General features: G+C 40.3%; 1 protein-coding gene across 5 annotated transcripts in view; it reads left to right on the top strand.

Moving 5' to 3' along the window:
• The window catches only part of MICU1 (mitochondrial calcium uptake 1), a 208,726-nt gene that overhangs the window by 161,558 nt on the left and 23,811 nt on the right, over positions 1-23,357 (top strand). For all 5 annotated transcript variants that reach the window (XM_075130908.1, XM_048856880.2, XM_048856881.2 and 2 more), the window contains 2 exons: positions 3,247-3,384; positions 10,323-10,431. In XM_075130908.1, coding sequence (XP_074987009.1) covers positions 3,247-3,384; positions 10,323-10,431 — 247 coding nt within the window. The remainder of the gene's footprint in view (positions 1-3,246; positions 3,385-10,322; positions 10,432-23,357) is intronic.

The raw sequence follows: 23,357 nt of genomic DNA, 5'->3' as shown, positions 1-23,357 counted from the left end.
AAAAGCTCCTATGATTTTTCTATCTCCAAAATCTTTGCTCTCTGCAGTGCCAAAAAATCTGGGCTAAGTGTCTAGGCTAAGTTGACCACAACCAGCTAACACATTTTAAAGTGACACTGTTTGTGTCTATATTTGGATTTCCGATAGTGTAACTTGACAAATATTTTTAAAATCATCCCACTTCTTGCATGTACCCTTGCTGTCATTCACTCTCAATAGGACTGTCGTAGAACCGACAAATCAATTGAAATTGAGTGAAAATTATAGCGTTGTCTTTAATCTATCCAGTATATTTGAGTATTGAGTAGTCTCTCTGCTACTAAGGCACATCTCATTAAGGAGAGATGGAGATCCTAGCATGGCAGGGGAAAAGGGGGAATGTCTGCGATCACGATATGGTAATTAGCCTTGAGCAAATGAAATACTTGAGGATCATATCCTAAAAAGGGGGTTAGAGCAAGATGGCCTTGCTGACTGATGCGAATACTTCTTACTGGGGACCCATGGTTAAGTGGTTCCTGGTGAAAGGCTGGCTTTGGGTCTTTGGTTAACCTTACCAAAAAATGGCACCAAAAAGCTTGAGGTGAGACCGTTTGAGAGGGGAGGAATGCGGAGGAGAGGTTGGGTTGGGAGGAGGGGATGTGTTTGTTTCCCTTCTGAGCTCAAGTACTATCACAACTAATATTGTAGTACAGTCTCTCTTTCCTGGTCAGTTGCAAAAAAGTACAACCCAGATGTAGCTGGTACCGATGGAACTTGTATGGGTACAGTTCTTAATCCTGTTAAGGGCATGAAGATAAATGAATAAATTCCTCATCAAGTTGTTAAAGTGGGGTAGGGGAAATGAAAAATGTACATTACACTTATTCTAAACTTGTCTGAGAAAGGTCACTAATTATAAACTGAGCTTGAAAATTTTAAAGCCCTTTCAGGTGTGCTAATAAAAGATAGTGTCTCACACTCCCTCGAAATTGAGGTCTTTAAAGAACGTGTAAAAATACTGATTTGCATGTTTGGGGGTTAATTGAGAGGCAAATGGAGAATCTCTACTAGAAAGTCTTGCTGCTGGTTTAAAAACTACATTGGATGTAAAATTTATGCCTCAAAGTATTGTAACATTTTTCCATATTCCTCAGAAACACCAAAGAAGTGGGTGAAATTCCTTACTTCTGATGTTAATGAAGACTGTATTTTTCCTCTGACTTTGATAGGGTTTTTCCTATACCAAATGAGTCGGAAAGAGTTCAGTGTTTTGGGTACAGAATAAGTGGGATTCTTTAGCAAACTACAGCTAAGAGGTTGCATGACTTCCCAGATACTGCACACACCATTTAGGCTCAGAGAAAAAGACTGAAGATCAAATTTGTTGGTTTTTTTTAATATATATATATATATATATATATATATATTGCATCTTGGGACTGGACATCGTTATTTCATTTCCTTCCAAAAATTGAATCTTCAAAGGTCAGAAATTTTGCTATGATAGTTAATTTTGACTAAATAGTACAGTGAACAACCTATGGAATTCATAATCCATGAGTCATTCACGTCAGAAACCCAAAAGTTCTCTTATCTGATCAGGAAACTGAATCCTAGTGCATGGCCTATGTGTTCAATCCAAACAGTTCAGATTTGAATGTTGAGCAACCAATATCTTACTGTCAAGCTGCAGACCAATAACTACTTTGTGAATTTCAAATAAAATTTGAATCTCTCCATACAGTTTGTGAACAGGGAGAAGAAAAGCAGTGAAATTGATCAAGTAAATTATTTACTTGGAATTATTTACTCAGCTCTTTTCATTACCATGCAAATTGTAATGGCTTGTTTACAAGCCGCCTACTTGTTAGGTAGTTTAACTAAAGAACTCTCATACACATCCTTTTGTCCAAAATAGTTCAAGCTTGTTGACCTTCAGGTCATGCTGCAAGGCTATCCATTTATGTTACCTTGTAGGGAGACAGGAGCTTGATGGGGGTGGTTGTTTATGGGGCTAGGTAGTTAAGGGATGTTAACTGTTGGCTTTCTTATATCAGCTCTGGCAAACTTGATATAAGATGTTAAAGTGTTGATAGTGAGTTTTCACTTTTTTTTTTTAAATGATAATTCCTAGGGAGCAACCGAGATCGAGGCCCCCTTGTGTTAGGCACTATCCACAAATGGAGTAATAGTCCCTGTCCAAAGAGCTTAGTATCTAAATGGACAACACCAACAATGGGTGTGGGTGAAGAGGTACAACCTATAAGCAGAGTAAACAGTTTGCAAATGTCATGTTAGATCCTTGACTATTTGTGATTTGTTTTTGTATTTATTTTTGCTGTAGTAAGTCTCTAGCCTTTTTACTCGCTGCGATTGATGTTAGCATCTAACCTGATCACTTAGAAGGCTATTCAATGAAAAAACAACTTTTTTCTCCCTCTGAAAGGCTTGTGAGGGGAGATTGGGGTGGAAGTGTCCCCCAACAATCTTTGTAAGCCTCTCAGAGGCTAGAGATTGGCAGCTGTCAAATGAATGTTTACCAAAACTTAGCAGTTGTCAGGGGAAATCAAGAGCAAGGGAAGGAGTCTTCTCTCACGGACCATCCCTACATAGCGCTTGGGGATTTTTCCCTTCCTGATTTACTGACCACCACACCTCTTGCCAGCCATGTTTCTCCCCACTTATTTTTTTTTAAGTCATGCTTACTGTGTTTTCCAAGGATCTGTGCAGGACTGAACCCTGAGAAGGGGTTACTGACAGCAGCTTGTTCTCTGCATGACACAGTCACACTTCTGTGGCCTGGAGTGTGTGGCATGTATTTTCTAGTACTGGCAAACTGTCTTCTGACACTGTCCCCACTCCGATTGCAAGTTTTATACCGTTTCTGAACCGCCTTTAAGTGAAAATCTAGCTTATTTTCATTCGGAAATGTCCATTCTGGGTTGTAATCAATGCTTGTTGAGGACCAATCCCACAAACGCTGTCCCCCTGTATAATGGAACAAGTTGATCGTGATAAAGGAAATTCCTAAATGGTTGTCCAAGTACTGGAATGTGTGTGTAAAATAAATAAATAAATAATCGCTGACATTGATGAAGAGGGGATGTTGAGCACAGTTAGAGCTGCTTCTGGAAATACTGTCAACCACACTTACCTCAGCATTACAGTAAATGTTGTGCACCTCCTGAATAAAATATCAGCTTCCTATTAAAGCAGAATTGCTTTAATATTAGTGTTTTGTTTTAATCTTTTTTTCTCTTCCAGTTTGAACGGCATGACCCTGTGAATGGGCGGATCACTGAGCGTCAGTTTGGTGGCATGCTGCTGGCCTATAGTGGAGTGCAGTCAAAGAAGCTCACTCTCATGCTGAAGCAACTCAGGAAACATTTTCAAGAAGGAGAGGTTAGTGATTTCAGGCAGCAAAAGAGAAATTTTAAGACTTTCTGATGCATGCATCCACAGTGCTTTGCACTGTGAAATGAAGTCTAAAATGTGAATAAACTTGTAGAATGAATCATTTCAGTGCTGATACTTCCATTGACTTTTACCTGTCCAAAATATATATCAGTAGTTAAATAATGCTTGAGAACTGAATACATCACGGGCTGGAGTCAAACAAAAAAATGGCCATTTCATATTTTGCTCTGAAATTATAGATCTAAGCTGTGGGCTGGCACAGACTGGGCTTATCATAAAATGAATATGCTCCGACTCCTGAAAAAAAGCACCTGACCCTCTAAAACCTATTCAGGCCCAAAGAGCCACATTGACTTCAGTTAATCAACAAATTACCAGAAGTAAGGCGTCAAAAAATACATATGTCTAGTGATCAATATCTGGTTGTGTGTACAATGACAGACTGCTTTACACATTTTAAAATGAGTGCATTGCAATTGTGGGTGTAGAAATACTTAACATTAATTTAAAAAACCACGCTTTCTGGAGAAAGCCCCCACACGTTTAACCTGAACAAACTGAAGACTTATATCTAACAGTTGACTTGACCTTGGGTTAATTGTGCAGTATGATTGGGTAGTTTATCATTTTATTATGAATTTATGAGAAAAATGTGTTACGGGAATTAGACTCAAAATTTGTAGGGAGAAAAGGTTGCAGTCCCTGCAGAAGTTAATTCAGGGAACGAGACCTCGAAATAAAACACTTAAACCTAAAGGACATCTTTAATATGATAATGAAAGTATGGGGTGCTAAATTACAGTAGTGTTAGAATTTCATGTCTGCTTCTATAGAGATTGACAGTGCTCCTTTTTTATAGCTGTAGCTCACGAAAGCTCATGCTCAAATAAATTGGTTAGTCTCTAAGGTGCCACAAGTACTCCTTTTCTTTTTGCGAATACAGACTAACACGGCTGTTCCTCTGAAATTTGTGAACATTGCAATTAACCAAAACAGGAACTAATGAAAGACTTCTGCTTCTGTGTTTAGTAGGCCTGACTGTTGTAGAATCACTTCCTTTTAGCAGCAGAACTGTCATCTATTTCTTAATTTCGTTAATCCATTTTGTGATGCAAAATATATTAAGAAATACTGGACCAGATTCTGACCAACCTTAAGATCCCGTTACGCTGCTCCTTAAAGCTGCTTTAAATGGATTCCACTGGTATGAAGGAATCCTCAGTTGGCATAAATCCAGCATGGCCAACCCTATCTCAGTGCCTCCTGCACCTAGCATAGGGGATGTGTTGGAAGAACTAGGGTATTTTGAGGAGCCAAAGCACAGTGTATTCAAGCAGTTCTTTCTGGTGTAATGGCCCTTAGGTAGCATTCAAAGCCAGTGAAAACTAAAGCAGCCACTAGGTTCCTCTAACTTGTTTCAGGGGCAGCTGACAATTTACGACATTATGTTTTATATTATTAGTGCTAACTTCTGCATCTGTCATGTTTTGGATATTATGAAAGAAGCAATCTGATTATTACGGTATGCATATCAGGGTTAATTTGTCAGTTTGCGTTCCTTGAAATTGTACATTAATCAAAGGTTAAAAAATACACATGGAAATCTCCTTCATGAGTCAATAAATCATAATTCAAGTTGTCACAGAGCACGTCACTCGCCACCAGACTGGCACCTCCTCCTAGTCATTCTAGGGATTAGCTCAAGGCTGACGCTCCCATCTGTAGTCTGTACACCATCACTCCTTCTCCGCAGTCCAGTAGTAACCCCTCTCACAGCATCCGAAACTGCAGTGTCCTCTTTGTGGCTCGGCCCTATCTGTGTTCCCTCCCCCTTTCGAGGGAGTTTAGCTCCTAGTCCAGCCACCTCCCCAGGGGCGACTGTAGTTAATTATCCTGCCACTTCCCCAGCATGGGGGAGGGTGTTTCCCAGGCCTGTCCACTACTGTCACTGCATTTCTCTTGGCCACTTACCCGTGGCCACAACACCTTCCTAATCACAGCAACCCATCCGGAGCTCCTTCTCTTCTCACCAGGCTGCTTCCTGCATGGCTCTGTCCAAGGTGCTACAGGGTTGCAGCCTACTCCAGACAGTCCTCCCTCCTCAAGCTCTAGGCAGCTACTGACCCTGCTCTGCCCAGAGGCTCTTTTTATGGACTTGCCAGGTCCTGACTGGCCGCTCCTCACAGACCCTCTCCTATTGGCTGCTTTTCATGCGGCCTCCCCAGGTGTATTAACCTTTTACTAGCCATGGTGGGGCAGACACCCCATCACACAAGTATTTTAGAACTGTGCTAGTAGAGGCCAGTGAGGCCTAAAATACTTTCATGTCAGCCACATGCTCCAAAGGTTTTGCAAAGGTCATACTTCCCTGATATCCCAAGAGGGGTCCTGCTCATGCCAGGTAAAAACTTCCTTTAAGACTTCACTCTTTCTCCATGGACTTTATTTGAGTTTTCACAGAAGTTGAGTTCTACAAGCATAACATGCAAAGCTTGGCATATTCAAGCACCATTGATAAAATGCAGGCTTCAGTAAAGTTGCAAGCTAAATCTGGACCCTGGTTTTAGAATTGTATAAGCACAAACCCACCCTTTTTTCTCCACATTAATGAAAACTAAGAAAATTCCCAGACACACATCTTCATTGAGATGTAGCCAAGTTTGAGAATACATTTCTCTTTAAAGCACAAATAGAATGTATAGTTAAAAGTAAACACTAGAAGCTTGGGAAATTTTCCATATAGAGTTGGGTGACATCCTGAGCCCTGTCTACAGTAGTAGTGGCAGACCTGCATTGGCAGTAGTGCAGTGGGGGAAGACTTCCTAAAATATGTTAGTGTAGATGTAGCCTTAAAGAGCAAACTACTGGCATCCATTTAGGGAGAACTTAAGTTGTGTGTGAGGATCTCTAGCCTCGAGGTGAACGTGGGTAGGGACATGAGGACAGAGTTCCATTTGGAGTTGGATGTTCTAGTAACACTGTTTTTAAAGGTCTGCATATTTGTAATTTTATCTGAAAGCTTTTGGTTCAGGAATAACAATTTATAGATGCATAAAGTTTGGGTGTGTGACTAGCAGAAAATACCAACTCCTAATGTCTCATTTTCCAATTTGCTGTAACGTTTTCTGTAACTAGTTTTGATGTATGGTAGCTAACAATAGCCAAGGATGCTGAGAGATGAACTGGAGGGACCTGATTTTTTTGTCAGCATCTGATTGTTTCTTCACTGGATAAAGAAAAAAACTCTTAACCTGATAGAGAGGGACATGTTTATGTCCAGATTCTAGGGGTAACACTCCTGCCAGGCTGTTTTTGTGGTTATAGTTGTTAGCCAGATTTATAACCACCCTTTTTATCTCGAAGGAAGGAGGAATTCAGAATTTTACACTTGTAAGAAGAAAAGGAGTACTTGTGGCACCTTAGAGACTAACCAATTTATTTGAGCATGAGCTTTCGTGAGCCACAGCTCACTTCATCAGATGTTTACCGTGGAAACTGCAGCAGACTTTATATACACACAGAAATCATGAAACAATACCTCCTCCCACCCCACTGTCCTGCTGGTAATAGCTTATCTAAAGTGATCAACAGGTGGGCCATTTCCAGCACAAATCCAGGTTTTCTCACCCTCCACCCCCCCACACAAATTCACTCTCCTGCTGGTGCTAGCCCATCCAAAGTGACAACTCTTTACATAATCAAGTCGGGCTATTTCCTGCATAGATCAAGGTTTTCTCTTGATCTATGCAGGAAATAGCCCGACTTGATTATGTAAAGAGTTGTCACTTTGGATGGGCTAGCACCAGCAGGAGAGTGAATTTGTGTGGGGGGGTGGAGGGTGAGAAAACCTGGATTTGTGCTGGAAATGGCCCACCTGTTGATCACTTTAGATAAGCTATTACCAGCAGGACAGTGGGGTGGGAGGAGGTATTGTTTCATGATTTCTGTGTGTATATAAAGTCTGCTGCAGTTTCCACGGTAAACATCTGATGAAGTGAGCTGTGGCTCACGAAAGCTCATGCTCAAATAAATTGGTTAGTCTCTAAGGTGCCACAAGTACTCCTTTTCTTTTTGCGAATACAGACTAACACGGCTGTTCCTCTGACACTTGTAAGAGAAAAGCAATAGATGATTTCCAAGTCTGGAGAAGGATGAAAAGCTGAAAGTTTTTAATTACAGCAATAGCAAATAAAGGCAAATAATAAAGAGTTTTTGGGGGAAGAGGTAAAGGATGTGGGGGTGCCAGTTTCTCTTTTCCCCTCTGGCACAGGTGAAACTCTTGGCAGCTTTGTTGACTCCAGGCAGCTGGCTATACAGTGACTAATTAAGTTAGATAGAAGGATCATCTATTACAAGCAGTTGTAGCTCCTGTACATTTCTGTCAATCCAGTCCAGTACCTTTCTTCAGAACATCCTCATACAAGACTAGTTGCTTTTTTTAATCTTCCATCTGTCCCAAGTGGGAAGAGGTTTTTGGAACACAGTGTCCTTTGGTAATATGTATGTAATACCTTCAGTACCCAAAGATATTTATCTGTTTTTATTGGATTTCTCTATTGCTTCTGACTTAACATGTGGTTTAAATCCTTACACTTTTTTAATGAAGTGTGATGGAGAGAATCACTTGCATTCCTTTTGAGCTCGCTAGCTAAATTTATACAGGAATGCACCTGCAACATTTTCTTTTGTAAATGAGTTCAGTGTTAGCATAAACGTTTTCTTGGACTTGAAATAATTTAAGCTTAACCCTAGTGTTGCATCCTGCTCTTCATTTGTAATTTACAACCTCTGTAGAAGTGGCTGGTTCCCAATTCTTTTATAGTTGAGTCACAAGCTAGCAGTCGTGCTGAAAAGGTGGTGTTTTTATGCTAATCACTGATGTTCTCTTGGATCCCAGACCTTAAAAATGAGCTATCTTCTCTACAGTGATTTTTGTCACTAAACTCCCTTTCAGTCAGAGTATCTTACAATGCATTTCTTGTTTTAAATGATTAGTCCAGTAGTCTGCCCTTGTTGTTGTTTAAAGGCCTTAATAGCTCAAGTTACTGAAGACATTTTAGACAGTGTTAATACAGATTTTACAGCTTAATTTGGATTCACCAGTTGAATGTGCTCATTTCAACATTTTCATCTTCATCATAACAGTGAAAATATATTTATTTTTATAGGTACCCCATTTTTAGCATTCTGTCTCTTGCTGGGTAGAATAGAGAGGAAACTTGAATTTAGGCTGGCATGGTGATTCATCATGTGAAGAGCCAAATTCAGAGGTGATGGGTAAGGTATTGAAGTATAGAATCCGTTACTGTCAGACCTGTGCTCATTTAGGTTCACTTAGGCTGTTACACTCTTAAGTTTTTGAGACTCTCCTGCTGTTGTTCTATCATTGATGCAGTTTCACTGGTGCTAGCAATAAATAATATAAGGGCTAATATAGATAGGGCTTGGGCATTTTTATCACCTCACTATGTCCTCCAACTCTGAACAAATCTAGACACAGTGGTAAAAAGACAAGTAACTACTCTAAACTAGTATTTACCTGGGTGCTAGCCCCAGTGGAGTTGCCTTAAGGCTAGAGCAATTGTGGGAGAATTTCCAAAATTCTCAATGTGAGTCATGCCTTAGACCTGACACACTCACTCTGTCAACATGTAGAGAATATCACCTGATTTAATTTACATACCAAAGAGCCAGAAGAAAGTTAAAGTATGATGAGACTACTTTCGCTTTCCTGCTCTCTGTCTCAGCATGTAATTTTCACTAATGTACACCCCCTCTGATTATATGTAAGGGAGTCTAAACGTATGTTTCCACTGCAAAGAAAAACCCATGGTGCTGAGTCTCAGAGCCCAGGTCAATAGACTTGGGCTTATGGGGCTCGGGCTGTGGAACTAAAAATAGCAGCGTAGGTGTTCCTGCTCAGGCTGGAGCTTGGGCTCCAAGACCCTCCCCCTTCCCAGGTTTCAGAACCCAGGTTCCAGCCCAAGACTGAATGTCTACACTGCTATTTTTAGCCCTGCAGCCTGAGTCCGCAAGCCCAAACCAATTGAACTGGGCTCTGAGACTTGGCACCAGGGTTTTTTCTTTGCTGTGTCGACATACCCTAAGTGACTTGAAGTGCTAGGGGAGTTTTACTTACACTGCTGAGACCTCTGAATTTGTCCTTAAGGCTCTATTTTTAGAGTGTCAACCATCTGATCTCCTTACTGCAAGTTTGAAGGCCATAAGGGTTATAAACTGATATGCTTGCAGCAAGTTCCTGGATCTTGATTGTGCACTGGCTATGTGATCGCATTATTGGGCAAGTGGTTGACAGCAGGGAGAATGATGGTGGTTTTTGTTTCAACTTCGCTATCACCACTGACCCTTCCACACACCAAGCCTAATTCTTATATACACTAAGGCCTTTTATATTATCTGAGTGCTGTAAATGAGAATCAGGTCCATAATGGTGATCAGGAACAAATAATGGCTAGGCACAGGGAAACCTACAATATCTGTAAAAAGAAAAGGAGTACTTGTGGCACCTTAGAGACTAACCAATTTATACAGACTAACACAGCTGCTACTCTGAAACCTACAATATCTGTATTAAGCCTATCCCCTTCAGATGGCATTAACTTCATGGTAAGGAGACAATGGGACTGTAATAGGGTGTACTGCAGAAAGAAAAATTTCAATTAAGGGAGGAAATAAGAATGTCGGTAGCTAGTTGACTTTTCAGTTACCGCAAGTGTAGATTTTAAATTGTATATAATCCCAAATAATGATTTAATATAATGCACTGTGGCGAGTCATACATGAATTCCTATTTGGACATACTTATCATCTTTGCTGTCATTGGGGCCTTTTCCTATCAAAATTATTTCATTATTTGTCTCCTTACTTTAACCATTAAAAAAAATGTGTTCCTTCTATTGCAGGGGCTGACGTTTGAGGAGGTGGAAAGCTTTTTTACTTTTCTGAAGAATATAAATGATGTGGACACAGCTTTGAGCTTTTACCACATGGCTGGAGCTTCTCTTGATAAAGGTATTAAACACTTGTGAGCTTGCTGGATTTTTTTTTTTTTCCTGGTGGTAGAATACCATTAAAACAGGATGTTCAGACTTGAAGCTGTTCAGCAAGGCTTTTCTGACAGATAAAAAGTGCACTAAAATCATGTTTTCCCTCCTGTCATGAGAAGATTTTTGACTTGCAGCTGTTAGTGGAAAAAGAGGGATTTGGGATTTTGTGCTTGTCCTCTGTTAGGTGTAAGGAAAAATATGCTGAAATTTACTTCCTATTGGCATTTTTCAGGCTATTTTAACAGATCCACAGGCTCTGAACATCACTAATTGACTAAGATAACATTCAGATCTAATGTGTGTGTTCCCTTCTACTTTACTTATTTCCTACATTGTATTCTACATAATTTGTCGTGATTGAGTGCATTCAGCAAATGGTTGCTTTCAACTTTTTAGGCTTCGTTATAAAAATCTTATCAATTTGCTAAATGCTGCTTTTAGTGATCAGAAATCAAAGTTTGGGGTGAGTATCTTTTTATCCTCCAGACCTGCAACAGGGATGGACTTGCAACCTTTGGGGGGTCACTTTGATAGGACTTTTAGCCATGATGCTGGGACTTGGGATGCTGTATATTTTTGTATATTTTACAGCAGATAGGAAAATTGTTGCTGAAAGTGGGGATGTGCAGACAGTCTCATTCCAATGGGAACAGAAGAACCAAGATCACTGTAGTATCAGGTTTCAGAGTAACAGCCGTGTTAGTCTGTATTCGCAAAAAGAAAAGGAGTACTTGTGGCACCTTAGAGACTAACCAATTTATTTGAGCATAAGCTTTCGTGAGCTACAGCTCACTTCATCGGATGCATACGATGAAGTGAGCTGTAGCTCACGAAAGCTTATGCTCAAATAAATTGGTTAGTCTCTAAGGTGCCACAAGTACTCCTTTTCTTTTTACTGTAGTATCAGTAATTCTCAACCTTTTGGCATTAGTCATTTCCTGCTCTTATGGAGTCCTCAGTACAGATTTAGTCAGAGATCGTCTTGGTCTTATTGGTCTGAGGCTTAGTGAAACATGAGAAGCAGCCCCCTCTTAGGAGCCACAAGTGGAGAGAGGAAAAGAAGAAATAACGCTAGCCTGGCAATTTTTGGAAACCTTAATATCTGAACCACAAAGATCATAAGCTCTACTGGGCAGGAACTCTGTATGCATTGGGCTGTGAGCTGCCATGTACTCTTACAATACTTATAATTTCTTCTCCAGCATCCAAGACAAGGAGGGAGCTATTGGTGAGCATTAGAAAGGGGCCCACAGGGTTCATCATATTGAAGGAAATAAATTTGACAGTTCAATTTCAGTTTGGGATAGATCTCTGAATTTTCATAAATATATGTAAAAATCTAGTTTCTTCTCCTGTCTTTGACCCAATGCTGACTTTTGCCTTCTACTTCTGAATCCCTCAAAGCTGAGTCAGAGATTTAAAATAACTTCAGTGCAGATTCTCTTTAAAAAAGCAAAAAAGCATTTGAAGTCCAGCTAGAACATACTTTTACTTGTGACCAAGTATAAGGTCCAGTCCTTCTTGTGTAAACTATCTATAAGAGGGGGCACACAGTGGTATAGTTCCTAATCAAATAATGTCTACCTTATATCCCACTGTCATCACATGGAAAACACCTTCCAGAAGGAACCAGCAATAGTAGATGAATAATACAGTATTTAGCTGAGAACCATTATAACAATATAATTTATTAAACATGCATAACCATCCCCTTCTTTTTTCACCTTCTTCCAATGCTTAACTAATCCACCAAATTATCTGAACATTTACACTGTAAAACTGAAGTTCTTTGTTTCTGTATTGCCCATAAATAACATAATTTTTTTAATCTGTTACAGTTGCATACTTGTTTTGAGTCAGATTTTTTTTTCAGATTAGTAATTTTTGTAAAACTCATTGGTAAAACTGGGAACATAACACATCACAAACAAATTTAAAGTTTTCAAATCCTAATGAAAACTCCCATTCTGTATATAAAAGCAATAGATTATTTAATTAGCTAAAAGGTGAAACTTCTTTACCAATAAGTTATAACTTTGAGCCATTACTGCCCTTGGAGCATTAAAGTGTGAAGGGGGGCTTTATACTGGAAGATTTTAAAAGACTATTACATGCTCTAATTCAACTTGTATCTCTGCTCTTAGATGCTCTTGTTAACTGAGATCAGCCTTAGTTTATAGCTGAGATCATGTACTTTAGGTATTTTAAGTCAAATGGGACCCAACAGGTGGAAACATCTTCTTTGAATTAAAAAAATAAAGAGAATGAGCATAGTGAAAGATCTTTTAACTGGAACATTGTGTGTAAAATAGCAGTGTACAGTTATTGAAATACAGACTAACTTCAGGTAAAACTTTTAGTTACCCACCAACCTACTCTGATCTGATAATGGTCCAGAGAAATCCTATGTTTTGACAGTGCCCCATCTAGGACTCTGCTTAGGGTAAACCACAAACCTTTATGTCCTGGAATTAATATTTGTGGAGTGTCTAGATTAGCGCACATTTCAGCCAACTCAAGTTAACTGACAATTAACATGACTTGCAATGGAGTCACAAACTGTAGTATAGCTGTATACTGTCGGTATAGCTCGATAGAGGTTAGAAACCAATTAGAGAGTTAATTCTGCAACATTCCTCCTGGAAATCCCCTGGTTGGAAAGTAGCATGCCCCATAGTGGCCTGGTCTACACTTAAAAGTTTTGCTGGCATATCTATGTTGGTTAGGAGTGAGAAAGAATCACACCTTTAACAGACACGGCTATGCTGGCAAAAGCTCCAGTGTAGACAGTTATATTGACAAAAAAATTCCTTTTGCCAGTATGGCTAATATCATTCTGAGAACTGGTATAAGCTATACAGGACACAGAACTCTGTTTGTTTCTGCTGCACCGTGATACAGCAAACTGGAAATTCTGCCACAGGTTCAGGTAGATTAAAATCTGGAGGACTGTGGTAGATTAAATATGAACATGAATAAAGCAATCGTTGCAATCATTGCAGTGTTGTTTATGTTGGTATTAACCTACAAATGTTTACGCTGCCCCCAAATATTTTGAGCAGCAGAGGTTTTTATATTAATAGTTAATGTAGACCTTCGAGGAAAGCTGGACATTTTGGCAGCTGGATAGCGCATTGTTGAAGTTTAATCCAGACAGATATGTAGAGAGGTTGGAGCGGGGGAAGTGGGGAGGGTGTTGGCACTCAGAAGTTGGATGAGGCTTCGGCAATGAAAAGGGAATTCATCTTTCTTTCTTTGCACTCAGGATTGCAGGTGGCCTGAAATTTGAGAGAGTTAGTAGTGGATAGTGTGTTAATGAGATATTTACGTTCAAATGATCTGCACATTACATGGTTCCTAGCATATAAATGTGTTCTCCTAGTCAGAGTCCACAGAGAGTAAATGATACATTTGTTCCACCTTTTCTATAGATGAATTCTCATAAAGTTCCTTATTTCTCTATTAATATACCACAAAAAAGTCACTCACGTGACTGCCAAAAGAATGGGATTATTTTTACTATTAAAATTAAAATGTTAAAGGTGACCATAATCCTTATATGCTAAATAAATTGTTCCTAATCTACTGCAGCAGACTGACCCATTTTTATGATTCTAAACGTCTTATAAACTGAAAGGGGAAAAAATTAGTAGCATAAAATAGACACAGTGGGTTCCTGCTTCACTGACGTTTTTCACCCTTAATTTAAGATAGACCCTGGTTTTAAAAAGAATGGTAGGATACGTACTTTAATGAACCATGGAATAATGCATGACTTTATTCATTCAAGCTTGTATTTTCTAGAAATAACTGTTATGCTACCAGAAATTCAATGGCAACAAATTCTTAAATCGCAAATAAAGAAAAATCTTATGCAGAAATTGTACCTAACAAATGAGCTCAGGAGTGGAGCAGGGTGTGGGTTGCCGGCCCGCTTTGCGGGGGTCAGGGTCTGGAGCAGCTGTCAGGGTCCAGCACGTGTGGCTGAGGTTGGGGCTGCAGGCTGGTCCCATATGGTGGGGTCCAGGACAGCCACCCAGCCCTGCAAGCTCCAGGGTCTGGGTCCGGGGCAACCACCCAGCCCCGCAAGCTCTGTGGTCTGGGGCATCTGCTTGGCCCTGCGAGGTCTGGGGCAGCCGTGAGGCAGGGGTCTGGGGCAGCCAGCCAGCCCTGCGGGGTCCGGGGTCCAGGGCGGTCTGCCAGCCTCCCTGCACAGCAGGGGTCAGGGCTGCCGCTTCTCTGCCACCCAGCCCCTGCGGCCCAGGTATGGTAACACAATGTGTAATCAGTTGAGAACCACTGTTATAGAGGCTCTGAGCCCCACCTCCCCTTCTTGCCCTCCTTATGTAAATTGGAATCTGAGTGCCTTGTCCCTATCATCAGGTCTGAGCCCATCTTCCTACCACCCCACCCTTGTGAGCCAGGATATGGAGAACAAACCCCTGCCTCTGTGGGCAGGGAGCTTAGAACTGGCATCCTGAGAACATGCACCAAGAACACACTGCTGACACTGGGCTGAGCTGAGAATAGTTATACTTGATGCATATCAGAAACTCTTCAGCACTGGGGAGGCAGGATGGAAACACCCGCTGGGATGAATGGAACAATTCACACATCTCAGTGCTATTGTTTCAGGCTATATTCATCTCCATTGTATATTTTCTTTCTGCTCAGAACTTCTCATTGAAAGGAATGGGATACTTCATACCGCTCTGAGTCTGCTGTGCTGCTGACGTTTGAGCATAGGCCACATGCAGGTAGCACCTGTCTATTACACTGAAAAGACAAAGTACGAGTATGTGTGTCATAAGTGTTCTGCGGCATTGCTCAAAAAAGGCAGAGTTAAAAGTTGTGTGGGCATTTACCTTAACTCTGTATTTCCTGTTTTTTTGACTTCTGCTGAACTCATCATTCTGGAATGGCACGAGCGGTCACTGGGCAATTTTAACTCTGTATTAACTAAGTTTTTTGCCTTTTAATATAAGAAAGCATAAATCATCTAAGCAAAACTATAGGGTTAGGAAGACAGGATGTGTCAGATTCGTAATGGAATATGGCATATGAATAGTGATAAAATGTTGTTACCATCTGATTACTGGCCTCAGTCCCAGTTGATCAGTGTTAGTCTCACAGTTGCCACTAATAGGTACCTTTGTCTTGAGGAAGATGGTACCATGAAGGGGTTTTGTGCCACATTTTCAGAATGCTGGCAGGAGATACCTGGAGCTTGTCAGTCTGGCTTCTCTAAATGTAGAATTATAGACACAATTTATCAAGCATTGACAGAATATTTTAAGTCGTCTGCCGCAGGTATTAATGCAAAATTGGACATAATGCAGGATACTATGGCTTCCCTAGTCAGGAAGGTGTAAGGTTTTGGATTAAAGCTTCAGGAAACCAAGCAACACTGGGGATCTTGAGATATGAATTGATGGGAGCAAGACTCCATTGTCATAGAAGATATTACTCTGTAAAGTTTTTAAAACTCTAAACAATGACCTTGAGAATTAACAAGGATTAACAACTCATGGAAGGTTTAAACTATTATTCAGTTTAGAAACAATTCTACATATGTCATAATTTCTGTACTTCCTTTATTTAGTATAAAGAATATCTGTATAAAAACAGTGATGCAGGTCTGCCTTTGGCCTGGTATCTATCTTTGTGGAATCTTAATGTGCTTTATTTTTCCTATTCCTCAGTCATTTGCTATCTCAACAATTTCTCCCCAGCGGCAGTGATATGTACAAATGATGCTAATACGAGGGAGAAAAGTACAAATACATAGTGTGTGCAGGATTTTTTTTTTAAAGTTTGTTGTGTAGAACTGTTTTACAGGTAAATATTCAGTTAATTGTGTGTCTGTAAAACACATTGGTATATAAGCTTTAGTTGTGTTATGCAGCGGGCTTCTTATCAGTATTTGGTTTTCACACAAAAAAAATATATATATATATATATTTATTTGGAATTGTATTGTTATATGTTCATAAATAATTGGGCCATAAATTTCAAACTTGGGTGCCCAGATTTAGACACCTAAATACAAACTTAAGAACCTGAAAAAACACCTGATTTTGTGAGCTGCTGAGCACATACAGCTCCTGTTGACTTCAATAAGATGTGTGAGTGCTCAGCACCTCTGAGAATTAAGCCACTTTCATTTAGGTGCCTGAATATGGATGTAGGTGTCTAACTTCAGTACAAAAGTTTGAAACCATTGGGCTTGATGTAGTGTTTATGAACAGGTGCTGAGTATTAGGTTCAGAAACGATAGATTTGGGAACATTAAAGAAAAAAAAAGTTGATGATTTCATGAAGCATCAGCACCAAACATGATGCTGTTGCTAAGTGAGGGTTCTTGAGGGGTGTTCACATCAAGTTCTGAAATATTTGCCTAATGATTGAAAAGGCACTTTAACTTCCTCTGAGATGTGTGGTAGCATATCTTATAGATGGAAAGCAACTTCTGCATGATACTGGTGGAACAGGCTGCTCTTAGTGTGAGAATTGCAGTTCTGAAGCTGGCCTATAAGTGCAACTGTTTTTCAAGATTTAATAAAATAACTGCATCAGAGCTACAGCCCTGCGTAGTTTCAGCCTTAAAAGGCATTTTTTACTGCTAAAGCAAGCCTATGGTTGATAAACCCGAGTTTTTCAATGCAGTATCCTGGCATACAGAGGTGCACTGTGGAGGCTATATATACATTTTCCTTTTCTCATGGATGCTATGGATAAAACATTAGACTGACAATTCTCAAGAACTGAAATAAATGGTCTCTGTTCATTCTAACGCTTAGGCGACTTCCTCCTCACTGTTGAAAACGAAACATTCACATTAAGGATTTGTTCAGTGCTATTTTGAATGTCTATTTTTGGGAACCATATTGCTTTTTAAACATTAATGGAGAGTATCATGATTTGTGACCAGAGGTATGTAGAGCAATTTTTGGGAGAGGTTTTTTATACTTTTAACTAGCCTCCATTAAAAACTGTGTATTGTTTATTTAGGTAGGATCTTGAACAGTTAGTATGTGACATATTGATGAGCTGCTATGTGTGTGTATTAATGAAGCATCTACTTTTGTCATTATGGCTAAGAGAAGTTGAGCTACCGTACTGAAGGTAGATTTTTATAGATCATACTTTTTTAAAATGTAAGAGCCTGGGTTCAGTTCAGAGTCTTTTTTTTTCTCATTCTCACTAGGCCAATGGAGGTGGGTAGGGCTGCCATGGCATTGTACCAGTGTTCCTTTAGATGAGAAGGAGTGCCTTGAAGTGATTTGAAGTGACCTAGCTAATGAACTTGGGACACTGGTTGACTTCAGAAGGGCGAACTCTTGCAGCACTCCTCAGAATGAAAGTTGCCATGATACGGAGCTTTAGAGGGAAGGTCAGCTTGGGAAAGTGTGTGTGTGTGTGTGCGCGCACTATGTGATATAAAAATCTGTTCAAATAACTTCCCAGGATAAAATGTTATATTTTGATGAAATGCTTAATTAAACTCCAGAGAGTAAAGAAACTGCTGTATTTGCATTGTAGTTTCTTCTTATATATCTTAGCATCAGATTAGAATCCAGCAAGCTCCCATGGCTTGTGAAGAGATCCATTTGCATGCACTCAAATGCTCAGACTTACCTCATGATTAAATATTAATCATTAAGTAAGTCTGAGAATTTGAGTGCAAACCTCAGCACCTGTGCCACACACTATTTGATTTCAATATGCCTTGTGAATATCTTAAACAAGCTGATAAATTATTGATATGAGAAAAACCAGTTTTGAGAATATATTTTGGGATCTAGTTCTAATACTAAGTTAGAACACATTTGAAATGGCTTAAGACGAGCTGAATTTTTGTCTGGAAAGACTGATGCAGGAATTTGGAAATGTTTGTTTTATGAGGAAGCTTCCTCCAGAAAGAACCTGCTTTCATTTCTTACATCTTAAAGTCTGAGTCTTGAAGGTTGATTTCAACTTTTGTTCACAAACCATCAAGAATATGTGGTGATTTAGAGTGTGTGCACCAAAAGGGAAAGTAAAGCTGCTCTAGCATTCATTATTGCCAGTCAGGAAAATAAAATTGCCAAAACTTATAAATAGAAGAGAGGGAAAGAAAATAGGCAAAAATATCTTATTGAAGAAAGCCTAGAAGAGCACAAAGATCTCTTGCTGACTAGAGGTAAAAACATTTGCACAGCAATGCATCAATCAATATTTGGAGCAAATGGAGGTAATGCTTGTGGTGTTGGATTAATATGATAGGATGCAATAATTGACTGTGGTAAGGGCAAATTAAAGCTATAAAAACCATGACCATGTGAAGCAAATAAACCCATGTACAGTATAATTGAAAATAAGTCAAATAACATACAGTATTATTTAAGGAGAGAGAGAGAGAGAATGAAAATTTTTCAGAACAAGCCTGGCGAATAATTACAGAAATTATATTCTGGTAACTGTTTTTTACACTGTAGAAAATAATTTTGTCAGTAAGATGAACATTAACTTGAAAAAAATGTGATGTGGTAATGGCTACAGGGACTTGGGTAACAATGTATTGACTTCCCTTCTGTAATGGGAGGTCTGATGATAACGCTCCTGGCCTTCCTGCCCAGGTTTAATTTGGGTCAATTCTTTTCTTCTGAAACGTTATTTCCATGGAACTCAGTGGGAGCTGGTGGGTGCTCAACATTTATGATAAGCAGGCTGCTTATTTATATGCCTGACTGTGGAATTTGGAGCCCAACTTTACGGACCTTTTTTTCAGAATGCTGACGTCGTATATTATGCACCAGTATTACTTCACTGTACCATCATTTTGCCACTATTGCATGTAAAAGTTATCCTGAATTACGACGCTGCTTGGGACTTGTGGTGGTTAACATTGTGACATGCCATAATGTCTCAAAGGTATAAATGTTTTTTAAAATAATAATGTCGGGCCCTTAAGTGGCCAGGAAAACTCTTGTCCTTATATCCCTGATAACCTGATTTTTAAAGTTTTGCAAGAGCAAAAATATTTCACTTGAGACAGTACCTTATTGTACAGTAAATTAGCAAACAGTCCCTCAGATCATATCGCATGCACGTGCCACACTTACTTAGAAATTTGGAATGCTATAGAGCAGTGCATGACCAAAAGAATATTAGATTTTTCCTCAATAAGCTGTTTAAAATACTATAATTCATACAACAAAAAACAAAAACCATTCTGTATCCACTGCCTCTTAGTGTTATCATATTCCTGAAGGCTTTGGCTATCACTGAGTGAATACTCAGTTGTCTTGTCCCAGCTTAATTTACCCTGATGGCAACACTTTCAGGTTCTATCAGGATTGTTGCCATTGGCTGGCTGGTCTACAAAGTAATGCCTGTATTAATGGATCATAGCTAATTTGTATGGCTTAAGTATTTATTCGAATCATGAAATATTCAGAAAGATGGACTTCCAGTGATCACAGAAATACTGATAGATTGCGTATCTAAAGCATACCTCCCTAGTGAATTAATCTGCTGAACTCCATCAGCAGTCCCAAAGTAATGTAGTAGTGTTGACATTTAAGTTATTGTCTAGGAAGCTTCAGAGATAACGCACCCTTTAGAAGAATGAGCTAGTTCACCTCTCTCCGAGCTATTAATTTTGTCTGTCTGCAGAGACTGCACTGTATCCTGTCAAATTCAGAAGATTTTCTTTATAACCACAAAGGACAGGAAACGTCTTTAAATTAGGCAAAAACTGATGGCGCCATCATAATATTGAAAAATATAAAACTAAAAGACCAAAATAATACTCCTTAAACACTGACCGCACAATCACTCTTTGCAGGCAAGAAGACTGAGGAAAGAGGCAGGCCTTCCTTGTATGGGCTGAAGGTCAGCAAACTCAGGCTTGTGTAGTATCCAAATTTTGCATATTTGCCCCCTTAAACATACCTTAGAGTCAAACTGTCACTATCAAAAAAACAGATGTTAAACAGCAGGTAGCCCTCTATCAGTGAAACCCTTAAATCTTCGCTAGCCAAGCCACTCTTGGCTGTATCTGAAAGCCCCTAAATCCAAAGTATCTACACTCTCCATGCAGTCTTGTCAGAAAATAGAGCTTAAATCTAGTCTATTTGACCTCCCCTACCTTATTTATGCAGTTCCTTGTTAGGGCACAGCTCTTATACCTACTTCATTCAGTCCACATGTGCAGCCTCTTATTAGCCTTGACTTTCACCAAGCAGTATCTGGGGTCAGGCGTGCACGCCAGGTGCTACTGTGGACCCTAAACATAGAGTTTCTGAATTCCCTCTGCATAAGTGTGCAAATAGAGTATGAAAAACTATTGCAGTATATCAGAAATATTGCTAATAGGAATAGCTAACTTTGGTCAGGCATATTTAGAGAACTCTTTAAATTTAAAAGACCTAGACAGAGTTTAAATACTTGGAAATACGTATTCCTGAAGAACTTGACTTAAATTATATACTGCTATTACAGCAAATGTAGGTCTCATTTGATCTCAGAAATTAAAGATCTCGCATAAAGATTAAATTATAGCAATTAAAATATATATCCTTCCCAAAGTAACTTTTTAAAATGTGTACGCTGACAGTTTTATAGAAGACTTGCATAAAACTGAAATGCAAATTATCTGGGAAATAAGTTCACAAAAACTATTTTTTAAGTCTTCCATACATTAATGAACTATATCTCACAACAACTTTATATGACAAGTAAGCATTGCAGAGGGCTAAAATCTGAGATACAAAGATAAGTGACTGTTCCAAGGTCACATCATTTAAATATTAGAGACAGGCATATAACTCTCATCTCCTGACTCCCTGTATTGTGTTTTAATCATTACAGAATAATGCTGTTAAAGTGAATTACGATTCAGAGCCACAGTAATACTTGTTCATTGGATCTGAATTCCCATACCTTAACCACTTGATTTTTCGGAATATTGTATAAATACTCAGGGAACAGCAAAAGCGAAGAGGCGTAGACAAATTATTGCCAAATACATAATCAATATCTTGGCATTTGTAGTTGCTGCTATTTCCAAATTGATTGCATAAGACTTGAGGACAGCTCAACCAAAGCAATTATCATCATGTCGTCCAAGTTATGTGTTCTGAATGGTTACGAGGCAGTGTCATTGGTTTACAGTGTTAAAAGAAGACATGATTTCCCTGTCTGTTGATCTAAGGAGGTTTTGCTGTCGTCACCCTGTTGGCCGTAGAAATGCTGAACACAATAATCCAACTTACTGGCACCTAGAGGCTGCAGGTAGGATCGGAGCCCTACAGTGCCTAGACACTGTACAAACATATGAAGATCCAGTCCATGATCTGAAAAGCTTACAGATGCCTCTGTTTTTTGTGTATATATTACTCCTGAGGGCTTTCTGTGCCAAAAAATTAAAAAATCTGGGCACAATATTTTAAAATTCTGCAAGTTTTATTTGTCAATAAATAAATGCAGAGGATCCAGCATGGCAGCAGGGAGAACAGGCCACTGGGTTCATGAAGGTGTGAGATCACCCAGCAGCTCCCTACCACTCCCAGGACATGGACTCAGCAGACACGGCCTGGGCCTGCCCCAGAAACACCTTGGGGCCCTGCCCCTCTGCGCCAGGCGCACCAGGTGTGGGGCAGGCAGGCTCAACTAGGCAGAATCCAAGTGTGGAGGGGCATCCAGGTGTGGGGTGAGAGGATTCTGTGTGGAACAATCTGGCTGCAGGCAGCTCAGTGGGGGGTCTAAGTGTGAGGAGATCTGTATGCACGCAGGCTCATTGCGGGGGTTTCAGGTGCAGGGGCAGTGGGACTCTGCGGTGGCTTCCAGGTGAAGGTGGTTGGGGCTCAGTGGAGGGGTCTGGGTGTGGGGGTTTCAGTGGCAGGGGGTCTGGGTGCTGAGGGAGTGGGGCTTGGTGGAGTGGGGGGTTCTGGGTGCAGTTAGTTGGGGTTCTGGATGTGGGTGGTGCAGGGTGTGGGACATCAGGGTCGGGGTTTGAGTGGAGGGAGCTCTATGGGTGGTGGTCTGGATGCAGGGATGGGGGTCTGGAGGCAGGGGGGCTCCAGATACAGGGGCTGAGGTTTAGTGGGGTGGGTTTTGGGTATGGAGGACATGGGGGGGGGGTTCTGGATGTACATGGTGAGGCTTGGCAGGGGTGTCTGGGTATGGGAGGTCCAAATGCACAGGGGTTGGATGGATGGGAGAGAAGCTCCCTGCACAGTGACCCCTCCCTGCACAGTTGAGGAGTAATGTGGGCAGGAGGCAGGGGAGGATGCTACGCTTCCTGCAGCTGGGGGAGGTTTCTGGGGGTGGGTCTGACACAGCCCCAGACACTTGTTTCAGGGGAAGAGGAAGTTTTGTTCTCTTCTGCCTCCAGCCCAGTTGAGACTAGTATCTGATCCCGGCTCAGGGTAGAAGCCACTGGCTGGAGTGTCCCCAGCCCAGCGGTGATTTACCTCTCTGCCAGCTGCTCCAGGTGCATGAAATGATGTACCTGCACTGCTAGGGAGTGGTGTATGACTGCTCTTGCAGCTTCCCTTTGCTTCCCTGTCTGAAAGTCATTTTTCTGCGGGAAAGCAAAGAAATCTGCGGGGGACATGAATTCTGGGCACACTCATATACACACAATATTTATAATATATCTCCTTCATAGTACATTAACGTGTGTGTTGAGAGACAGTGAAGTTATTTTAAAAGCCATGATGTTTTGAGAGAAGAGCGTGCAGGCAAACTGAGAGAGAGTCTGTAATTGTCATTTTGTGTATATTGTGACCACGTTCCTCCTCTGCCTTGGTAGGTCTTGCGCTTATTGGCAGATTTGCTTGCCTCGGAGATTCACAGCAGCCCTCAGTTTGGCTGTTCTCATGAACCCACAGTCCAGATCAACTT

This window comes from Caretta caretta, chromosome 7 (genome assembly GCF_965140235.1).
Source record: "Caretta caretta isolate rCarCar2 chromosome 7, rCarCar1.hap1, whole genome shotgun sequence".
In the NCBI taxonomy this organism is placed as follows: domain Eukaryota; kingdom Metazoa; phylum Chordata; order Testudines; family Cheloniidae; genus Caretta; species Caretta caretta.
This window is presented reverse-complemented; position numbering and strand designations above follow the sequence as displayed.